The 23,402-nt window shown below is 43.5% G+C and overlaps 1 protein-coding gene across 1 annotated transcript in view; it reads left to right on the forward strand.

Moving 5' to 3' along the window:
- The window catches only part of ITPR3 (inositol 1,4,5-trisphosphate receptor type 3), a 418,536-nt gene that overhangs the window by 272,505 nt on the left and 122,629 nt on the right, over nt 1–23,402 (forward strand). The window contains exons 30-41 of the mRNA XM_063954848.1: nt 1,769–1,969; nt 8,690–8,941; nt 9,298–9,423; nt 9,704–9,829; nt 10,268–10,388; nt 13,334–13,521; nt 13,787–13,935; nt 14,431–14,539; nt 16,741–16,831; nt 17,127–17,296; nt 19,063–19,234; nt 19,596–19,780. Coding sequence (XP_063810918.1) covers nt 1,769–1,969; nt 8,690–8,941; nt 9,298–9,423; nt 9,704–9,829; nt 10,268–10,388; nt 13,334–13,521; nt 13,787–13,935; nt 14,431–14,539; nt 16,741–16,831; nt 17,127–17,296; nt 19,063–19,234; nt 19,596–19,780 — 1,890 coding nt within the window. The remainder of the gene's footprint in view (nt 1–1,768; nt 1,970–8,689; nt 8,942–9,297; nt 9,424–9,703; nt 9,830–10,267; nt 10,389–13,333; nt 13,522–13,786; nt 13,936–14,430; nt 14,540–16,740; nt 16,832–17,126; nt 17,297–19,062; nt 19,235–19,595; nt 19,781–23,402) is intronic.

Raw genomic sequence — 23,402 nt, forward strand, 5'->3', positions numbered from 1 at the left:
GGCAACATCATATACCAAATTAAAGGTCTTGGGGCCTTATTCAAAGCTGATTTCAATTCTTGCTCTGAAGGCCATGGATTTGCTGCATTCGCGTGCGCATGCTATCATGTTGCGATCGTGTCATGAGTGACAGCCGACAGGCATCTGAGGCCGGCAACGCAGTGTTGGAGGAGGAAAGGCAGGATATGTGTGTGTGATGCCCGTTTTCGGTGGTGGCCAATGACATCACCTGCGTTTCCTGTGATGGGAAACATGGCGGTAACCTCTTTTTGATGCGATCGCAGTTGAATTGCGTTTGCATCACGGGGTAATGCCACACGTGCTGGGCGGCTTTGCCCTGTGCTGGGCGGCCCCTAGCATGTGAGTAGTATAGTCTGCGACCATCTCTGAATATACCCCTTGGTCTGTAGATTTGCAGAAAAATATTGTCATTGTAATCAGTTGCTTCTTTTCGGAGTTATGTGGCAATACCTCCGCCTGCTATTTACAATGCATCACCATTGTGCTCTGGAAAATGTGACAGCTGGAGAACTCTCCCTGTGCGCCTGCTGGGTGACCTGGAACATATGATCTGCTGGGTGGTCTGGAAACTGTGACAGTTATTTGCAGGCATCCATAGAGAAGGGATTTTTCGAAGTTCGACTCTTAAGGGGGTGGAAAAGGGTAAGATGCACTTCCCAGCAAACCTTTCAGCTAGTTATTATTATTACTGTTGATAGAGTAATATCCAAATTCCCTATCATAGTCCACGTAAATGGTGAAGTATGAAAAAGTCCTAAACTTTTTTTAAAACTCATCTCTACCATATGCTATGTCGACCATTTGAATCTGTCGACCTTTTGACCATGCCGATCATATGCATGTCGACCATATGGTGTCGACCTATTGCTTGTCGAACTTTTATCTGTCGACCTATTGAATATATAGGTGTATATAGGTGTATACAGTATAAATAGGTTTTATTGCTGGACTTGTTTTTTCAACATAATGTTATTGCAATTATGATACTTGTTATTTTTCATATATACTTTGTAGAATTTTAGTATTTATAGTTGTCATGAGAAGGTCGGCTTTCTGTTGATTGCATTCTTAATTAGCAGCTGAGCTGGTTACAATACTGCCAGTCAGTATACAAAACAGATTTTATGTTTTTTATTAGAAAATTATTGTTTGTTTTTAACAGGCCTACTATCTGTCTGTCTATTTGTGATAATAAAAGATTTTCTTTCCCCGCTTATCACAGTGATTGTAAATTCTTTTTCACCTGACAGTTCTGGAAGCCTTTGCGTAATGCATGTCACATGAGCTATCAATTCCACTATTTAAAATATAAAACAAAAAATAGAAAAATGTTTTATATAAAATGCTGAATTTAAATCACTTTTTGCTTTGATGGAAAATCAGTTATCGCTGCAAAAAATTCAGCCTAGTCCCTTTTGTGCATGACCCACTGTTCCTGCTTAACACACTGGACTGAGGCTAAGTTCCAGGTGCACAAATATAGAAAACCAAAATATTTTAATATATCTGGTTAATGCTTTGTTTAACAAGAAATAAAAGGTTTTTCTCAGGTAGTGGTCCTCTGCTATCGCCATCCTGAGATGGTGATAGCGTTAGGAGGGCAGTCAGCGGTACAGAACTGGTGCTATCATTTTATCATGCTGGTGATACCAGAGTGTTATACTCATAAATGTGTATTTGTGCATTCATTTCTACCTAGTGCAGTGCAAACTGCAATTAATACAATGCAATTGCTGTTTTTTCCCAGCTCCTGGAGGCTGAGACCATGCAACACATTTTTCTCAATAACTACCAGCTGTGTTCAGAGATTCATGAGACTGTGCTTCAGCACTTCATCCACTGCCTAGCCACCCACGGAAGACACGTGCAGTACTTGGACTTTCTACACACCATCATCAAAGCTGAGGGCAAATATATTAAAAAGTGCCAGGACATGATCATGACAGAGGTAAAGATGAATCCATTATCTAGCTCATGACTGCAAGATATGGAGTGTATGGAAACAGAGGAGACAAGATAGATAAGAAGGAAATAACTTAAAAAATAATGTCAAAAATCTGGCAATGATATTAGATACAAAGGGGTCAAGTGAATTATCCGCAACTTACTTCAGGGTGAGAATAAGTGCAGCTATATGCCATACTTAAGGCACCCTGCTATCCAGAAACAAGGGCCATGAAGCAGCAAGAATGCACTCTGTGCGGCGCCACTGCTCAAATACCCCTAGTTATGGCCCTGGTTGTTGGAACAGCAACTCTTCCCCTGGTGAAGTTTGTAGCAAATGTTGTATATACATATTTCTCTGACGTCCTAGTGGATGCTGGGAACTCCGTTAGGACCATGGGGAATAGACGGCTCCGCAGGAGACTGGGCACATCTAAAGAAAGAATTAGGACTATCTGGTGTGCACTGGCTCCTTCCCCTATGACCCTCCTCCAAGCCTCAGTTAGATTTCTGTGCCCGGCTGAGCTGGATGCACACTAGGGGCTCTCCTGAGCTCCTAGAAAGAAAGTATAATTTAGGTTTTTTATTTTACAGTGAGACCTGCTGGCAACAGGCTCACTGCACCGAGGGACTAAGGGGAGAAGAAGCGAACCTACCTAAGTGGTGGTAGCTTGGGCTTCTTAGGCTACTGGACACCATTAGCTCCAGAGGGATCGCACACAGGACCCGACCTCGTCGTCCGTTCCCGGAGCCGCGCCGCCGTCCCCCTTTCAGAGCCAGAAGCAAGAAGGTCCGGAAAATCGGCGGCTGAAGACTTCTGTCTTCTCCAAGGTAGCGCACAGCACTGCAGCTGTGCGCCATTGCTCCTCATGCACACCACACACTGCGGTCACTGATGGGTGCAGGGCGCTGGGGGGGGGGGCGCCCTGAGCAGCAATAAATAACACCTTGGCTGGCAAACTGACACCATATATAGCCCCAGAGGCTATATAGGTGTATATTAACCCCTGCCAGAAATCTTAAAATTGCGGGAGAAAGCCCGCCGAAAAAGGGGCGGAGCCATCTCCCTCAGCACACTGGCGCCATTTTCCCTCACAGCTCCGCTGGAAGGATCGCTCCCTGGTTCTCCCCTGCAGTCCTGCACTACAGAAAGGGTAAAAAAGAGAGGGGGGGCACAAATTTAGGCGCAGTATAATATATATGCAGCTATAAGGGGAAAACACACTTTATAGGTGATATCCCTGTGGTATATAGCGCTCTGGTGTGTGCTGGCATACTCTCCCTCTGTCTCCCCAAAGGGCTTTGTGGGGTCCTGTCCTCTGTCAGAGCATTCCCTGTGTGTGTGCTGTGTCGGTACCGCTGTGTCGACATGTATGATGAGGAAAATGATGTGGAGGCAGAGCAAATGCCTGTAAGTGTGTTGTCACCCCCTGAAGGGTCGACACCTGTGTGGATGGACTTATGGAAGGAATTACGTGACAGTGTCAGCTCCTTACATAAAAGGTTTGACGACATAGGACAGCCGGCTACTCAGCTTGTGACTGTTCCAGTGTCTCAAAAGTCATCAGGGGCTTTAAAACGCCCGCTACCTCAGATGGCAGACACAGATGTCGACACGGATACCGACTCCAGTGTCGACGACGATGAGACTAATGTACCCTCCAATAGGTCCACCCGTTACATGATTGAGGCAATGAAAAATGTATTACACATTTCTGATAGTACCCCAGGTACCACAAAAAAGGGTATTATGTTCGGTGAGAAAAAACTCCCAGTAGTTTTTCTTGCATCTGAGGAATTAAATGAGGTGTGTGTGGAAGCCTGGACTTCCCCCGATAAGAAATTGATAATTTCTAAACGGTTATTGGCAGCGTACCCTTTCCCGCCAGAGGATAGGTCACGTTGGGAAACATCCCCTAGGGTAGATAAAGCGCTTACACGTTTATCAAAACAGGTGGCACTACCGTCTCCGGATACGGCCGCCCTAAAGGATCCTGCCGATAGAAAGCAGGAAGCTACCCTAAAAGCTATATATACACACACGGGCATTATATTGCGACCAGCGATTGCATCAGCATGGATGTGCAGTGCTGCTGCCGCGTGGTCAGATTCCCTGTTGGATAATATTGATACCCTGGATAGGGATAATATTTTGCTGACAGTAGAGCATATAAAAGACGCTGTCTTATACATGCGTGATGCACAGAGGGATATTTGCCGGCTGGCATCAAAAATAAGTGCAATGTCCATTGCCGCCAGAAGGGGGTTATGGACTCGGCAGTGGTCAGGTGATGCCGATTCAAAAAGGCACATGGAAGTTTTGCCTTATAAGGGGGTGGAACTGTTTGGGGATGGTCTTTCAGACCTCGTTTCCACAGCTACGGCTGGGAAATCGACATTTTTGCCACAAGCTACCCCACAGCAAAAGAAAGCACCGTATTATCAAGTACAGTCCTTTCGGCCCCAAAAACACAAGAGGGCTCGAGGCGCGTCCTTTCTGCCGAGAGGCAAAGGTAGAGGGAAAAAGCTGCAGCATACAGCCAGTTCCCAAGAGCAAAAGTCCTCCCCCGCGTCCGGTAAGTCCACAGCATGACGCTGGGGCTTCACAGGCGGACCCGGGTACGGTGGGGGCCCGTCTCAGAAATTTCAGCACACAGTGGGCTCTCTCACAGGTGGATCCCTGGACCCTTCAAGTAGTATCTCAGGGGTACAGGCTGAAATTCGAGACGTCCCCCCCCCCCCCCCCCCCGCCGTTTTCTAAAATCTGCCTTACCAGCAACTCCCTCTGGGGAGGCCAGGGAGGCAGTGTTGGTGGCTATCCAAAAACTGTATTCACAGCAAGTGATTGTCAAGGTACCCCTCCTTCAGCAAGGAAAGGGTTACTATTCCACAATGTTTGTGGTACCAAAACCGGACGGTTCGGTGAGACCCATCTTAAATTTAAAAGCCTTGAACACTTATATCAAAAGGTTCAAGTTCAAGATGGAATCACTCAGGGCGGTTATTGCGAGCCTGGACGAGGGGGATTACATGGTCTCCTTGGACATCAAGGATGCGTACCTACATGTCCCCATTTACCCCCCTCACCAGGAGTACCTCAGATTTGTGGTACAGGACTGTCACTATCAGTTCCAGACGCTGCCGTTTGGGTTATCCACGGCACCGAGGGTCTTTACCAAGGTAATGGCCGAAATGATGATACTCCTTCGCAAGAAGAGAGTTTTAATTATCCCGTACTTGGACGATCTCCTGATAAAGGCGAGGTCCAAAGAACAGTTGGTAGTGGGGGTAGCACTTTCTCGGGAAGTGCTACAACAGCACGGCTGGATTCTCAATATTCCAAAGTCACAGCTGGTCCCGACGACACGTCTTCTGTTCCTGGGAATGATTCTGGACACAGACCAGAAAAAAGTGTTTCTTCCAGTGGAAAAAGCCGAGGAGTTGTCATCTCTAGTCAGAGACCTCCTAAAACCGGGACAGGTGTCGGTACATCAATGCACACGAGTCCTGGGAAAAATGGTAGCTTCGTACGAAGCAATTCCATTCGGAAGGTTCCACGCAAGGACTTTCCAGTGGGACCTGTTGGACAAATGGTCCGGGTCCCATCTCCAGATGCAACAGCGGATAACCCTGTCGGCAAGGACCAGGGTGTCGCTGCTGTGGTGGCTGCAGAGGGCTCATCTATTAGAGGGCCGCAGATTCGGAATACAGGACTGGGTCCTGGTGACCACGGATGCCAGCCTTCGGGGCTGGGGGGGGCAGTCACACAGGGAAGAAATTTCCAAGGACTGTGGTCAGATCAGGAGATTTCGCTTCACATAAATATTCTGGAGCTAAGGGCCATCTACAATGCCCTAAGCCAAGCAAGGCCCCTGCTTCAGAACCAGTCGGTACTGATCCAATCAGACAACATCACGGCGGTCGCCCATGTAAACAGACAGGGCGGCACAAGAAGCAGGAGGGCAATGGCAGAAGCCACAAGGATTCTCCGATGGGCGGAAAATCATGTGTTAGCACTGACAGCAGTGTTCATTCCGGGAGTGGACAACTGGGAAGCAGACTTCCTCAGCAGGCACGACCTCCACCCGGGAGAATGGGGACTTCATCCAGAAGTCTTCCAAATGCTGGTAAACCGGTGGGAAAGACCACAGGTGGACATGATGGCGTCCCGCCTCAACAAAAAGCTAAAAAGATATTGCGCCAGGTCAAGGGACCCTCAGGCGATCGCTGTGGACGCTCTAGTAACACCGTGGGTGTACCAGTCGGTTTATGTGTTTCCTCCTCTGCCTCTCATTCCCAAGGTACTGAGAATAATACGAAGGCGAGGAGTGAAAACTATACTCGTTGTTCCGGATTGGCCAAGAAGAGCTTGGTACCCGGAACTTCAAGAGATGCTTTCAGAGGACCCTTGGCCTCTACCGCTCAGACAGGACCTGCTGCAGCAGGGGCCCTGTCTGTTCCAAGACTTACCGCGGCTGCGTTTGACGGCATGGCGGTTGAACACCGGATCCTGAAGGAAAAGGGTATTCCGGAGGAAGTCATTCCTACCCTGATCAAAGCCAGGAAGGATGTCACCGCAAACCATTATCACCGCATTTGGCGAAAATATGTTGCTTGGTGTGAGGCCAGGAAGGCCCCAACGGAGGAATTTCAACTGGGTCGATTCCTGCATTTCCTGCAAACAGGGGTGACGTTGGGCCTCAAATTGGGGTCCATTAAGGTCCAGATTTCGGCCTTGTCGATTTTCTTCCAGAAAGAACTGGCTTCCCTGCCTGAAGTTCAGACTTTTGTCAAGGGAGTTCTGCATATTCAGCCTCCTTTTGTGCCCCCAGTGGCACCTTGGGATCTCAATGTGGTTTTGGAGTTCCTGAAATCACATTGGTTTGAACCACTTAAGACTGTGGATTTGAAATATCTCACGTGGAAAGTGGTCATGCTGTTGGCCCTGGCTTCGGCCAGGCGTGTGTCAGAATTGGCGGCTTTGTCCTATAAAAGCCCTTATCTGATTTTCCATATGGATAGGGCAGAATTGAGGACTCGTCCTCAGTTTCTCCCGAGGGTGGTATCAGCGTTTCACTTGAACCAGCCTATTGTGGTGCCTGCAGCTACTGGGAACTTGGAGGATTCCAAGTTACTGGACGTAGTCAGGGCCCTAAAAATGTATGTTTCCAGGACGGCTGGAGTCAGGAAAACTGACTCGCTGTTTATCCTGTATGCACCCAACAAACTGGGTGCTCCTGCTTCTAAGCAGACTATTGCGCGCTGGATTTGTAGCACTATTCAGCTGGCGCATTCTGCGGTAGGACTACCGCAGCCTAAATCTGTAAAAGCCCATTCCACAAGGAAGGTGGGCTCATCTTGGGCGGCTGCCCGAGGGGTCTCGGCTTTACAACTTTGCCGAGCTACTACTTGGTCAGGGGCAAACACGTTTGCAAAATTCTACAATTTTGATACCCTGGCTGAGGAGGACCTGGAGTTCTCTCATTCGGTGTTGCAGAGTTGTCCGCACTCTCCCGCCCGTTTGGGAGCTTTGGTATAATCCCCATGGTCCTTACGGAGTTCCCAGCATCCACTAGGACGTCAGAGAAAATAAGAATTTACTCACCGGTAATTCTATTTCTCGTAGTCCGTAGTGGATGCTGGGCGCCCATCCCAAGTGCGGATTGTCTGCAATACTTGTAAATAGTTATTGTTACACAAATCGGGTTATTATTGCGAGCCATCTGTTCAGAGGCTCCTTTTGTTATCATACTGTTAACCGGGGTTCCTATCACGAGTTATACGGTGTAATTGGTGTGGCTGGAATGAGTCTTATCCGGGATTCAAAATCCTTCCTTATTGTGTCAGCTCTTCCGGGCACAGTGTCCTAACTGAGGCTTGGAGGAGGGTCATAGGGGGAGGAGCCAGTGCACACCAGATAGTCCTAATTCTTTCTTTAGATGTGCCCAGTCTCCTGCGGAGCCATCTATTCCCCATGGTCCTTACGGAGTTCCCAGCATCCACTACGGACTACGAGAAATAGAATTACCGGTGAGTAAATTCTTATTTTTTCTATAATCAATGTAAAAGACATAGAGTAAACTTTCTAGTTTTCACATTATATTATATTCATACTATAAAAGCACTTAAACTTAATCAGCATCAAAATCCAAGCCTTACGAATGTAGGCCCCAATGGGAGTGTAGAGGAAAATAGCTTTCACCACAAAAATATTGAATTCCGACATGACTGCTACACAGTTGTATACAAAATACTATTATTAGAAGTTGTAACTTTAGAGAATCTTTGGTTATAACTGCCAACGGGTTGGGTATGGGTGACCGGTGGTTGGGATACTGCCGGTAACCATACAGACGCTGGGATCCCAGTGTTTAGATAGCTGGCGGGGAGGGGGCGAGTGCAACGAACCTTTCGCCACAGGTTCTAATCCCACTCTATGGGTGTCGTGGACACCCACAAGTGGGAGTAGTCCCTGTCAGTCGGCATGCCGACTGTCGGGTTTTTCACCGGGCGGGATTTCGGCATCGGTATAGTGACCGGCGGTCTCCCGACCGCTGTTTACATAACCGCATCCCCTTCCAACATATTCTCATATTCATCATCTGGTAGATCTTGCTGGAATTAATAGAATAGTTTGCTCAACAGTCAAAGGTTACCGCATAGGAATGGAATATATTATCCTGCTCTGTATTCAATAAATTAAAAGCTGTACATTTCTCTGCAGCTTACAAATGCAGGAGATGATGTTGTGGTCTTCTACAACGACAAAGCACCATTTGCTTCAATGCTTGAAATGATGGCAGCAGCCCGTGAGGGAGTGGAAGAGAACAGCCCTCTCATGTACCACATTTCACTGGTTGACCTCCTAGCTGCCTGTGCTGAGGGCAAGAACGTCTACACTGAAATTAAGTGCACATCTCTGCTACCGCTGGAGGATGTGGTGCGGGTGGTGACACATGAAGACTGTATCACAGAGGTTAGAACACACTACCAGGATTGTATGCAGATTTTATAAGAGTGTGGCTATAGTACTGTTGACCGTCCTTCTCAGAAATGTTAGTAATCTTGTTTTGCACAAAAGTGACATCTAAGTATTTGCAGACCAATCACTGCGGCTTATTGCTGGATATGAGCTCATTGGCACTGGCTGTTCTTTGCCAGAATGTCAAAAGATTTTGTGTGTCATAAATGACCCCACACCCAAGTTTCACTACATTTTTTTATATAATGCATGTTCTTATATTGTGTGTCTACTAGCCCTTAATAATAATGCTAAAATATATCTTCTGCACAAAGTGTTTTTCAATTACCTAATTCCATTTTGCTTCAAAGGTAAAAATGTCTTACGTGAACTTTGTGAATCATTGCTATGTGGACACGGAGGTGGAAATGAAGGAAATCTACACCAGCAACCACATCTGGACCCTCTTCGAGAATTTCATTCTAGATATGGCTCGGGTAAGTTTTATAGTGCGTATCAACCATTCCAATACATGTGTCCAATGGAGTAGCACTGATTTAATCCCAATGAGTTCTGAAGGCGGGATACAAAAGGATGTTATAAGGAAAGACTACCAACTGCATACACAACTTAATCTTCATGGTTTCCATTCCCAGTTGGTGCTTATCTGTCTGTGACATATTACACACATTTTTACATGAATATAATGCTGAAATTGTAATAATTTATATATTATGATCTTGCCGTTTATGCCGCATTTGTTCCTACTTCCCTCAGGTTTGTAACAAGCGGGATAAGCGTCTGTCTGATCCTACCTTGGAAAAGTATGTACTTACTGTGGTCTTGGAAACTATAAGATCCTTTTTTAACTCCCCATTTTCGGAGAACAGCACATCTCTTCAGGTATGTATGTGTATGTGCATATATATACACATTGGAATCCATGTTGCTGTAGCTATGGTAATTGCTGGACCAACTGTGACTGCTATTAAAAGTATATATCTGTACTCTATTAATAGAGGTAATCTATATATCTAATTCACCAACAAATACACTGTGTACAAATGCTTACATATATGTAAAACCGTTTCTACCTATATACAGATGAAACAGACATGGCACGTTATAGTTAGGAGATGCTACACAGCTCTTTAATGTGCTGGTTATGTCCATCTACATACAGTACACTGCATTGGGCTTTTTTTATTATTTTTAAGTAAAATAGTCCTTCAGTTGATTTGAATTAGATTAACATGTTGGTTTCTAGGTACTAACATTGAAAATATAATAAGTATGTAAACTTATTACTGTTTGACGTGCACAATGAATTGATTTTTTTAGACTCATCAAACAATAGTAGTCCAATTACTCCAGTCCACAACTCGGCTCCTTGAGTGTCCTTGGCTTCAGCAGCAATACAAAGGATCAGTAGAGGCCTGTATACGGGCCCTTGCCATGGTCGGTAAGAAAGTTCAAATGCACCCATGGAATTTATTTACCGACATCTACTGTTGTTGTACTTCACATCTGTACATAAAGTATACTGTAGGAACACAATTAGAAAACTGCAATATATAAGTTGCTGCACGGTATGTTATTATAAACTTTTACCTTTTTTAATAGCAGATATTGGACCTAATCCTAATTCAGGACTGATCACTAGCAGGCGATTTTTGCACTGCTGCGATTAGATAGTCACCGCTTACAGGGCAGTGTATTATAGCTTTGGAAGTGTGCGATTGCATGTGTAGCAGAGCTGTACAAACAGATCTTGTGCAGTCTCTGCGCAGCCCAGGACTTACTCAGCCGCTGCGATCACTTCAGCCTGTCCGGGGCCGTAATTCACGTCAGGAGCCCTTCCTGCAAACGCATGGGATTGCCTGCGTTTTTCCAACCACTCCCTGAAAACGGTCAGTTGCCACCCACAAACGCCTTCTTCCTGTCAGTATCCTCGCGAACGACCGTGCGAACGGATCCGTCGCACAAACCCATCGCTGAGCGGCGAGCCGTTTTGTACCTGTGCGACGTGCCTGCGCATTGCGGTGCATATGCATGCGCAGTTTAGACCTGATCGCAGCCTGTACGAAAATGCAGCCTAGCGATCAGGTCTGAATTAGGCCCATGTTGCTGATGTTTCTGTAGAATAACAATGGATGTGTATGGCTTGTGTTTTATGCAAAGTAGTAAGGTTTTAAGTGTATTGGAAAACCAGATAAGGTTGTTTACTGTTAAACATCAAAATTTGTGTGATGAGTTTAAAGGAGTTTAAGAAAACATTTTATATACATATACTGTATATATATATATATATCGTTATATAAAAGAACAAGTTTCTCTCTTTCCTAAGCAACAAAAGTCTTGCTCTGCCCTGTAAAACCCAGTCTGCTTCCAATAAGCTATTAAAGGCATCATGATGCAGCATCTGGCACATTGTGGTTTGATACTATCCCAAGATGGATCATTAAATACAAGAGTACTTGATTCATCTCTTAACCAAATTATTAATCCAATCTTTGATGGTAAAATTATATTTATTTGACGATCACATTCTAGGTTCCTAAATAGTACATGGAGTTAGTAAACATTAAAAAGCAGGAACCGATTAATTCAACCCATTCAGATTTAGATGATTTGAAAAAATGTGATCTCTGCGGAGCCATTTGCGTCTCACTATGACTTTCCATTATGATAAATTTATGCCAGATTGCATAACCTTATACAACGACAGTGCATTCGGAAAGTATTCACAGCGCTTCACTTTTTCCACATTTTGTTATGATACATCCTTATTCCAAAATGGAATAAATTAATTTTCCCCTCAAAGTTCTACACACAATACCCCATAATGACTACGTGAAAAAGTTTTTTTGAGATTTTTTGCAAATTTATTAAAAATAAAAAGGTAAGAAATCACATGTACATAAGTATTCACAGCCTTTGCCATGAAGCTCAAAATTGAGCTCAGGTGCATCCTATTTCCACTGATCATCCTTGAGATGTTCCTACAGTTAATTGTAGTCCACCTATCTATATAAGGTCCCACACTTGAAAGTGCATGTCTGAGCACAAACCAAGCATGAAGTCAAAGGACTTGTCTGTAGACCTCCAAGACAGGATTGTCTGGAGTCACAAATCTGCGGAAGGGTACAAAAAAATATCTGCTGCTTTGAAGGTCCCAATGAGCACAGTGGCTTCCATCATCCATAAATGGAAGAAGTTCAGAACCACCAAGACTCTTCCTAGAGCTGGCCGGCCGTCTAAACTGAGCGATCAGGGAGAAGGGCCCAGTCAGGGAGGTGACCAAGAATGCGATGGTCACTCTGTCAGAGCTACAGCATTCCTCTGTGGAGAGAGGAGAACCTTCCAGAAGGACAACCATCTCTTCAGCAATCCACCAATCAGGCCTGTATGGTAGAATGGCCAGACGGAAGCCACTCCGCAGCCCATGGCAGCCCACCTGGAGTTTGCCAAAATACACCTGAAGGACTCTCAGACCATGAGAAACAAAATTCTCTGGTCTGATGAGACAAAGATTGAACTCTTTGGCGTGAATGCCAGGCGTCATGTTTGGAGGAAACCAGGCACCGCTTATAACCAGGCCAATACCATCCCTACAGTGAAGCATGGTGATGGCGCATTATGCTGTGGGGATTTTTTTCAGTGGCAGGAACAGGGAGACTAGTCAGGATAGAGGGAAAGATGAATGCAGCAATGTACGGAGACATCCTGGAAGAAAACCTGTTCCAAAGCTCTCTTGACCTCAGACTGGGGCGACGGTTCATGTTTCAGCAGGACAACGACCCTAATTACATAGCCAAGATATCAAAGGAGTGGCTTCAGGACAACTCTGTGAATGTCCTTGAGTGGCCCAGCCAGAGCCCAGACTTTAATCCGATTGAACATCTCTGGAGAGATCTGAAAATGGCTGTGCGCCGACGCTTCCCATCCAACCTGATAGAGCTTGAGAGGTGCTGCAAAGAGTAATGGGCAACACTGCCCAAAGATAGGTGTGCCAAGCTTGAGGCATCATATTCAAAAAGACTTGAGGCTGTAATTGCTGCTAAAGGTGCATCAACAAATTATTGAGCAATGGCTGTGAATACTTATATACTGTACATGTGATTTCTTAGTTTTTTATATTTAATAAATTTGCAAAAATCTCAAAAAAACTTTTTTCATATTGTCATTATGGAGGGAAAAAATGAATTTATTCCATTTTGGAATAAGGCTGTAACATAACAAAATATGGAAAAAGTGAAGCGCTGTGAATACTTTCCAGATGCACTGTACATCTTAAATTGATGTATGAATAAGCTCTCCCAGATTTATGGTAACATACTCTTATAGTGTGCGTACGGTGACGGTAGAGACATATGTATTTTTAATCTCTTCTCTCTGGATTTTTAGCAAAAAGTCGCAGCATTGCTCTTCCAATGGACTTAGATTCACATGTTAGCTCCTTACTGAACAGCTCCTCCAGTTCACAGCTTAGATCCCAGCCAACATATAAGCAGCCAACATCCACGCGAGCTTTCCCTCGTGCCAGTGGCACGCAGAATCAATGGGACTACAAGAACATTGTAGAGAAGTTACAGGTTGGTAGAAATATGAGAACACATTTTGGTGAAATAGTATGTTGTTCATTTACATCTGGAAATAAATATATTTTACTTTTTCAATTTGTTAAACAAATTTACACTTATAAGAAATAAAAGTTGACGTAATTGTAAAACAAGATAAATGGGTAAGACCTTCAAAATCGTATAAACAGTCATTTGGGAACCTATTGCAAATTTGTGAGACAACCCTTTCATTTGTACCTATTCTACAGTATTGCCAACTTACTTTTGTCCCCACCAGGATATTATAAATGTTCTAGAAGAACAGTTGAAGCCACTTGTAGAAGCAGAACTTTCTGTTCTTGTAGATGTCCTCCATCATCCTGAATTACTTTTTATAGAAGGGACCGATGCCCGTTTACGATGTGAGAGCGGGGGCTTCATTTCAAAGTAAGAATATTTTGTACAGTCACAACTACAACAGTCAAATGTCTTACTTCGGTAACAAATATAATTGGGCATACCATACTTTCATACATTCTGACTGTCTGGTGCTGCAGGATGTTCTAGTGCCTTACTAATAAATAATTATGTTGATGATGATGTTAACGTGTATGACTATTTTATGATTTAATAGATTATTGCTAACCAATCTAATGGTCAACAGTTACCATGTCGACATTCATAAGGTCAGCATATCATCCTGGTAGACATGATGAGTGTCAACATGGTCACTGACGACATGCTGAGCATGTTGACACACTGCATGTCATTCTCATGATACACGATGCTGTTGACAAGTCATACCACACCCAGATTAATAGAGAGACTGGATGAGAAATAACATTTACGTTTTTGTTTAACTGTCAAAAATAACTGTAGGTTGGAAGCAGTTAAAATCGGTATTAAAAGACATACTTGAAATACGGTTGTTATTTTTTGCAGACTTATTCAGCACACTAAAAATCTAATGTCTAGTGAAGAGAAATTGTGTATAAAAGTTTTACGGACCCTACAACAGATGCTAGTAAAGAAAAATAACTATGAGGAACGGGTAAGAAAAATCAGATATTTTTAATTGGTTGAAGGATATTTATATAGTGTTTGGAGAATGTCTATGAACTCTTATCTGTATTCTTGTACTCATTTGCCTTGATTATCTGATCATCAGCTAAATCCCAAAAATACAGATTAAATGAAGCAGCACAAAAACTATATCAGTCATTTCTGAGCCAAAAAATGACAGAAATTGTATAAGCACAGCATAAAACTCATTTGTGCGCCTAATTTTGTGCAGTTGCACCCTTGTTTACAACCATGCACAACATGGTTTACTGTACCAAGATGCATCAAGGTTGATGATGGTGTCTCATGTACGGTGCAGCATTGTAAGCTTTAAACGTATCACAAAATATGTGCAGATCAAACCCAGAAATATTTGTTTTTAATCCTGCACTTTTTGTTGGTCATGCATCCAACTATACATGAACCTTAAATGGTCTCCAATAAATAAATATTATTATAGGAGTAAGAGGCATAAAATGTAATTAAATAACAGGCTGGATCAAAAGAGATAGTAAGCTGGACTTTGAAGTGATATTTTTATTTTGGTTTCAAAGAGATTAAGAGGAAATGTTTTGGCATAAATGAGAATGAGCTTTCCAAGAAAACAAGCTCCCAGATATGCAGCATGGCTGTGAGACGGTCTTGCATCGGGACTGCTTTGTAGCCTCAGGAGCCAGAAAGCTGGCAATTACAGAGAGAATAATGAACTATGGACTGACTGAATAAACAAACAAGAATTGTCAGGATATTTATCCAGGTAGAAAAACTTGGAATGGGAGGTATTTCGTACAGCAGCAATCCTAAATACACAATCTACAGCAGAATGACCAAAGCAGACAGACTCACATTTTGGAATACCCAAATCACAGGCCTGAGCCCAACCCAGTTGCAATACTGTTGCATCATCTGAAATAAATATCTCATCCCTAAACATATTAATGTATTTCAGCAGTCCTGTAAAAAGGAATGGGGTGAAAATACCTCCAAGCTGATGCGGGGGATTGATTAAAAAATATAAGAAAGTTTAGTTACTTCATCCAGCTACTAAGGGGTAAATTTACTAGGATGGGAGTTCTATTTAAGATGGGATGTTGCCCATAGAAACCAATCAGACTCTACTTCTCATTTATCTAGCACCTTCTAGAAGATAATACCTGGAATCTGATTGGTTGCTATGGGCAACATCCCATCTTAGATAGAACCCCCATCTTAGGAAATTTACCCCTAAAAGTCACGTTACCACAAGCCAAAAACACTCTCTCATCAATCCATATGCTATATTATATCATATATTGCTATAAGATATACAGATGTGTCCTCTTGCATCTTTGCTCCGTGCGCTACAAGTCGCATCACACATAACGTGTGAGTGCCGTGTGACTCGTAGCGCAGAGCATCTTTTTTTGCGGGTTTTTTTGTTCCCGGGAAAATGCATCTTAGACGCAAAGTAATGTAATAGGACGCACAAACAGCTTCTGCTGATTAAAATGTGATGCGGCATGTCTACATTCTGTCTGTGATTACGACCGCATTTGCATACAAAATGCTATGCTCCAGTGTTTTCACTGTAACGTGGCATTTCGGATGCAGATAGAGACGCAATTACACACAGAATATAAGCATGCGCATATCATTTTAATCAGAAGACACTGCCTGTGCGTCATATTACATTCCTTTGCATGTAAGACACATTTTGCAACAAAAAAAATGCAAAAGAGACGATCAGTGCTACCGAGTCCTGCCACGGCATGGCGCAACTTCAAGAGCTGTTGAAGGATGTAAGACTGTATGACTTTTATGTATATTTTAAAAGCAGATTTTCCCATTTATTGCATTTCTATATATTTTTTAAAGAGATTTAAAGAAATAATGCAACATCTGTATGATTTCTGCAGAACTATGTACAGGTATATACAGTGCATAGATACAGTATGTGATGTATATAGTGAAGCTGCTGTTCAGATTTAATTTAATTAAGATAAAATTGATCTTGCTATAACTGTTTAATGATGCTTAGCATCATTATGCCGAGCAGTTTGTTCATTATCAGTAGTCAGATAACCAGCATGTACACATAGCTCAGCATGTTCATTATTAGTACACAGATACTCAGCATATTTATGAATGTAGCTTGCAATTTATGTTTTTTTCAATCTCTGTCTGACTCAATTTTCCATCCTGTCCCCACAGGGAAATTTACTAAGGAAAACCCTTCTGAGTAATTACCTGCAAAACAAGAAGTCAAGTGCTAAAGGCGAGACAGCTGACAGCACTGCCACTGGTAATAAATACTTCATCTCCCTAATAAATCTCTGTCTTTCCAGACCATCATCTCTCCAGTACCAGAAGCCTGAAATACATGGTTCTTTGTATTTCAGAAACGTGTATGTTGTAAATACTGTATATAGAGACCCTCATTCATGCCTCCAGGTTATAGCATGAGGTTGTATATAATATTCCATAACCGTTAGCTGTAACTTACTTGGGTTCCTTCACTATATCATTGATTGGTTTCCATTTTTCATATTTATGTACTGCATTCTGAAGTGAAATTATATCATCAATTCTCTTGGCAGGTCAGGACCAGGACTGGTCCATCATAGCACCCATTCAATGTAAGCTGGACCGAGAGGGAGCCACCAAGCTTGTGGCTGACCTTATTATGAGCTCAAAAAATGATAAGATCTTTCAAGAGAGCATCTTATTGGCCATCCGATTACTGGATGGGGGCAACACAGAGATACAGGTACCCCAATTATCAATTCTGGTATTGCTTCAGACTGTTATTGTGGTTGGTAGAGGTATACACTAGACAGATTTTCCTACTGTTATAATAATATTTATTGGTATAAAATATTCTGGGAACATTATCTGGCATTCTAGTTGTTTCTCGTCAGGATATTGAAATATAGGGACCCATTGTTAGCTGTCACCTACATATACACCATACAGATGTGTCCTCCTACATCCTTGCTGCAGTCGTGTTAAACAGTCCTTCTAGTCACACCATGCCTTGGCGTTACTCGGTAGCGTCAAGCGTATTTATGTGCGACTTTTTCCATTTAAATGTATCTAAGTCGCATTGCTGTGGGAATAGGACACACAACCAGCTTATGCTCATTAAAAGTATATGCAGTATGCTGTTAGCGCCGGGAGGCGCACATCCCAGCTGTTGCCTAGGAGCCGGGACGGTGCCTAGCAACAGGCTAGCGCTGGGGGCTGCCGCACTCCTTGGCAATGGGGATGCTGGAAGCAGAAGGCGTTCCCTGTTGCTTAAGTTCTATAGTACATGCAGCAGGGCAGCTGCACTTAGTTATTAATTAGGGTTCTCAGCAGTGATTGGTGCAGCACCATTTATATTCCCTTCCTGGCCTCTCCCAAATCACTGGTGACAGTTCCTGCTCTTGTGAGAACCTGTCAGCTTGTGTGTGAACCTGTCAGCCTGTGTAACACCCGTGATTCTGAGACCCTGTCTGATTGATTTCCTGATCTGATCCAACTAGCCGTGTACTTAGGTTTTAATGTGGAGTTTCTACACAGGCACTGTCTTGCCAACCTTTCTTTATTGTGTTCATCCTGTGCATTGTTGCATTTACAAATCATTTGTATTTACAGTCTCGTTGTTCATAACATCCTGTGCATTGTTGCATGTACATAGTGATTGTGTTAATATTATATTCCAACCTGTGCATTGTTGTACTCACGTGCACTCCTTATTTATTCCTCAATCTGTGCCTTAGCATAGTAGTAAGGTTGTGTTAGGTGAACGTCTCACCGTACTGCATTTACCCCTGCCCAACCTCCGATAGTCGCCTTGTCCATACATAAGACCTGGGGGCATCTGAGTACAGGGTGGACCTAATTCACCCTGCAAAGGCGGCTGTTATAGGAGAAGCCTAGCATTGCAGGAGGTTAGAAGACTGCTGGACAGTGGGTAATTGCGTGAGCATCACAAGACACTGCCTATAAACCTACGGAACTGAGTGTAATCATAACACATGCCTACTGTATATTCTGTGTGTGACTGCAGCTGTATCTGCATATGAAATGCTACGGTACAGAGTTTTCCTGGAATCACTGTACCATTTTGTATGCAAATACAGCCACAGTTTCACACAAAATATAGGTATGCCGCATATAATTTTAATCAGCATAAGCTGCTTATGCGTCCTGGTCACGTATCAATGCAAATAAGACACATTTTCATCAAAAAAGATGCCCAACATTAGCAGAGCTTCCTGGGCGCTGCTGACTGACTCACGCTAGGCATCTGCTGCTGCATTGCATATTGAGGCAGGATGTATGAGGTCACATCTGTACTTACAAGAACATATATTTATTTTCAACTCTCCACAGTATTAATAGACATTGTAGAGGTACGTTATTGGAGGGACATAATTGCAGCCTTTTACTTCTAAATAAATATGACACATTCAAAGATTAATAAGAAGATACAAATCCTATCAGTATATCAACTACATTAATTATACTCCCATCTCTGTCTGTTACCAGAATTCATTTTACAATTTAATGAAGGGTGACAATAAGTCAGAAAAGTTCTTTAAAGTTCTAAACGAAAGGATCAAAAGTGCCCAGCAGGAAATAAAGTCCACAATGTCTGTGAACATGAATGATCTTGGTGCAAATGAAACCCAGGAGGACGATGGAAATCTCACCTCAAAAGGTAAGTTACTGTAACAAATTAAAGTTGTTTATAACATAAAAAAACTTTAATTAACTTATGAAAGTGAAGACCATAAGATAGAGTAGTTGTAATTTATTTACATTTTGTATGCCATTTGACCAACATTAGAGATGATTGGATTATTTTTAACAGGAGTCAAAGGGCGAGATTCAAATCTATTTCTGGCCGGAAGCCACTAGATGGCGTTGAACGGCGCTATTCTAGCGTAGCTCTGTTCGGACAATAAGAGATTGGGGGCGATAACATTTGACTTTTCCTCAATGAATGTAAAGTGTTATAGATGGGGAGTTGCTGCCATTCATTGAATTAGTTATGTATGATCTAACTTTTATTTCCAAAGGACATAATGCCCAGTTTGTGATGCCAGCTCCCCCTTCAAAGGCCTTACCAGGAAGTCCTCTTCGAAAAGGGCATGATGTTGGAGAGCTTGGGGAAAGTAATGAGGTTGGACCTGTTGTCCTGATCATGGAGCCCATTCTGAGATTTCTTCAGCTGTTGTGCGAAAACCACAATCCAGATCTTCAGGTAAACTTATATTATCACTTTTTCAACCAGCAGACATATTTGAAGAGATGCTTTTCTACCTTTAAGGGACTCATTTATTAGCCTATACAGTGCAGTTATTTATCTAGTTTGTACAGGTGCTATTTTTATGTGCTTACAGTATATGCAGTAATAAAAGGTATTTTTAATCAACCAAGCCATTTTTATGTACTATATATACTATATATATATATATAATCTTCAAGATGATTCATTTCCGTTTAATTACAACTGAATTTATATTAGCGCTGTTGTCTTTTTTCCTTATCCATTTTTATTAATTGTGGTAGATTGACACCCTCACTTTGAACATCTGCTTCTCCTGACAGCGCCGGTGGGGTCAACTATTTATTTTATTATGTTACAATTTGTGTTCTCCTTTAAGGTCTACTTAGAGCATACTGTAGTTTTACTTTCTTCAACCTATTATGTATTTTCCATAAGAACATTCTAAATGATGCAGAACAGTGCTGTGTTCTCTAGTTTGGAAACCATTATATGCAGGGTAAAGCATATTGGTGAATTTTGGAGGCTTATTTTTTTCCTAAAACTCCACAGAAATTGTCAGGTTTTTTTTTTATGAGTGGCCTAGCTTTTTGCCCGCGGCTTCACCCGCGTGGAGATTGTAACGCAATAAGACTATTTTCATTGCGTCCATCTTCAAGTTTAAGTTCACTAACCAACCCCTAAGTGAATTATCTTGACGATACATAGCCTATATGTTAACGGACAGTCTAAGGAACATATCAGTTTTAAAAATGCATTCAGCAGTTCCTGATTTTCTCGTACAAACAAACGTTCCTTTCCCAGCGTTGTTCGGGTATTTAGAGTTCTATTCATTCTATTCGACTAAACTTGCGATTACATGTCATAGAGACTGTCACCAATCAGCTATGGCTTTTGAAACTAATGTAGGTAATGTTGGACATTTCATTTCTCTTACGTCCTAGAGGATGCTGGGGACTCCGTTAGGACCATGGGGTATAGACGAGCTCCGCAGGAGACATGGGCACTTTAAGACCTTTTAATGGGCGTGAGATGGCTCCTCCCTCTATGCCCCTCCTCCAGACCTCAGTTAGATCCTGTGCCCAGAGGAGACTGGTTGCACACTAGGGGAGCTCTACTGAGTTTCTCTAGAAAAGACTTTTGTCAGGTTTTTTATTTTCAGGGAGCACTGCTGGCAACAGGCTCCCTGCTTCGGGGAAAGAACACAGGGTACCAGCGCTGGCTGTGAAGAATTGTAAAAAGACGGTTTGCTGAATATAAAATAACAATTTATTAAACCATTAAAAAACAGGAATCGATTCCTATAATCTGATAAATACACTTGTGATCATAATCTCTCCCTGGATGAGATATATTAGAAGTCCACTGTTCTCTGAGACATAAGTTGTTAAAGCTAGGACAATCTCCTGATGGCACTCACTGTAGCAGAAATAATTACCAGTTCCACAATGGATGTATATGATGGCATCAGCTTTAGGAAGAGTCCATTGCTAGCTGCAGGTGTGGATCGGTCTTTGTTTGTAGTAAATTAAATTTCTCTGACGTCCTAGTGGATGCTGGGGACTCCGTAAGGACCATGGGGAATAGACGGCTCCGCAGGAGACTGGGCACATCTAAAGAAAGATTTAGGTCTATCTGGTGTGCACTGGCTCCTCCCCCTATGACCCTCCTCCAAGCCTCAGTTAGATTTATGTGCCCGGCCGAGCTGGATGCACACTAGGGGCTCTCCTGAGCTCCTAGAAAGAAAGTATAGTTTAGGTTTTTTATTTTACAGTGAGACCTGCTGGCAACAGGCTCACTGCAGCGAGGGACTAAGGGGAGAAGAAGCGAACCTACCTAAGTGGTGGTAGCTTGGGCTTCTTAGGCTACTGGACACCATTAGCTCCAGAGGGATCGCACACAAGACCCGACCTCGTCGTCCGTTCCCGGAGCCGCGCCGCCGTCCCCCTTACAGAGCCAGATGCAAGAAGGTCCGGAAAATCGGCGGCTGAAGACTTCTGTCTTCTCCAAGGTAGCGCACAGCACTGCAGCTGTGCGCCATTGCTCCTCATGCACACCACACACTTCGGTTACTGATGGGTGCAGGGCGCTGGGGGGGGCGCCCTGAGCAGCAATATTAACACCTTGGCTGGCAAAACTGATACCATATATAGCCCCAGAGGCTATATAGGTGTAAATTACCCCTGCCAGAATAACACAAAAAGCGTGAGAAAGCCCGCCGAAAAAGGGGCGGGGCCATCTCCCTCAGCACACTGGCGCCATTTTCCCTCACAGCTCCACTGGAAGGATCGCTCCCTGGCTCTCCCCTGCAGTCCTGCACTACAGAAAGGGTAAAAAAGAGAGGGGGGGGCACAAATTTAGGCGCAGTATAATATATATATATGCAGCTATAAGGGAAAACACTCTTTATAGGTGATATCCCTGTGGTATATAGCGCTCTGGTGTGTGCTGGCATACTGTCCCTCTGTCTCCCCAAAGGGCTTTGTGGGGTCCTGTCCTCTGTCAGAGCATTCCCTGTGTGTGTGCTGTGTGTCGGTACCGCTGTGTCGACATGTATGATGAGGAAAATGATGTGGAGGCAGAGCAAATGCCTGTAAATGTGTTGTCACCCCCTGAGGGGTCGACACCTGTGTGGATGGACTTATGTAAGGAATTACGTGACAGTGTCAGCTCCTTACATAAAAGGTTTGACGACATAGGACAGCCGGCTACTACGCAGCTTGTGACTGTTCCAGCGTCTCAAATGTCATCAGGGGCTTTAAAACGCCCGCTACCTCAGATGGCAGACACAGATGTCGACACGGATACCGACTCCAGTGTCGACGACGATGAGACTAGTGTACCCTCCAATAGGTCCACGCGTTACATGATTGAGGCAATGAAAAATGTATTACTCATTTCTGATAGTACCCCAGGTACCACAAAAAAGGGTATTATGTTCGGTGAGAAAAAACTCCCAGTAGTTTTTCCTGCATCTGAGGAATTAAATGAGGTGTGTGAGGAAGCCTGGACTTCCCCCGATAAGAAATTGATAATTTCTAAACGGTTATTGGCAGCGTACCCTTTCCCGCCAGAGGATAGGTCACGTTGGGAAACGTCCCCTAGGGTAGATAAAGCGCTTACACGTTTATCAAAACAGGTGGCACTACCGTCTCAGTATACGGCCGCCCTAAAGGATCCTGCCGATAGAAAGCAGGAGGCTACCCTAAAAGCTATATATACACACACGGGCATTATATTGCGACCAGCGATTGCATCAGCATGGATGTGCAGTGCTGCTGCTGCTGCGTGGTCAGATTCCCTGTTGGATAATATTGATACCCTGGATAGGGACACTATTTTGCCGACAGTAGAGCATATAAAGGACGCTGTCTTATACATGCGTGATGCACAGAGGGATATTTGCCGGCTGGCATCAAAAATAAGCGCAATGTCCATTGCCGCCAGAAGGGGGTTATGGACTGGGCAGTGGTCAGGTGATGCCGATTCAAAAAGGCACATGGAAGTTTTGCCTTATAAGGGGGTGGAACTGTTTGGGGATGGTCTTTCAGACCTCGTTTCCACAGCTACGGCTGGGAAATCGACATTTTGCCACAGG

This window comes from Pseudophryne corroboree, chromosome 2 (genome assembly GCF_028390025.1).
Source record: "Pseudophryne corroboree isolate aPseCor3 chromosome 2, aPseCor3.hap2, whole genome shotgun sequence".
NCBI lineage: Eukaryota > Metazoa > Chordata > Amphibia > Anura > Myobatrachidae > Pseudophryne > Pseudophryne corroboree.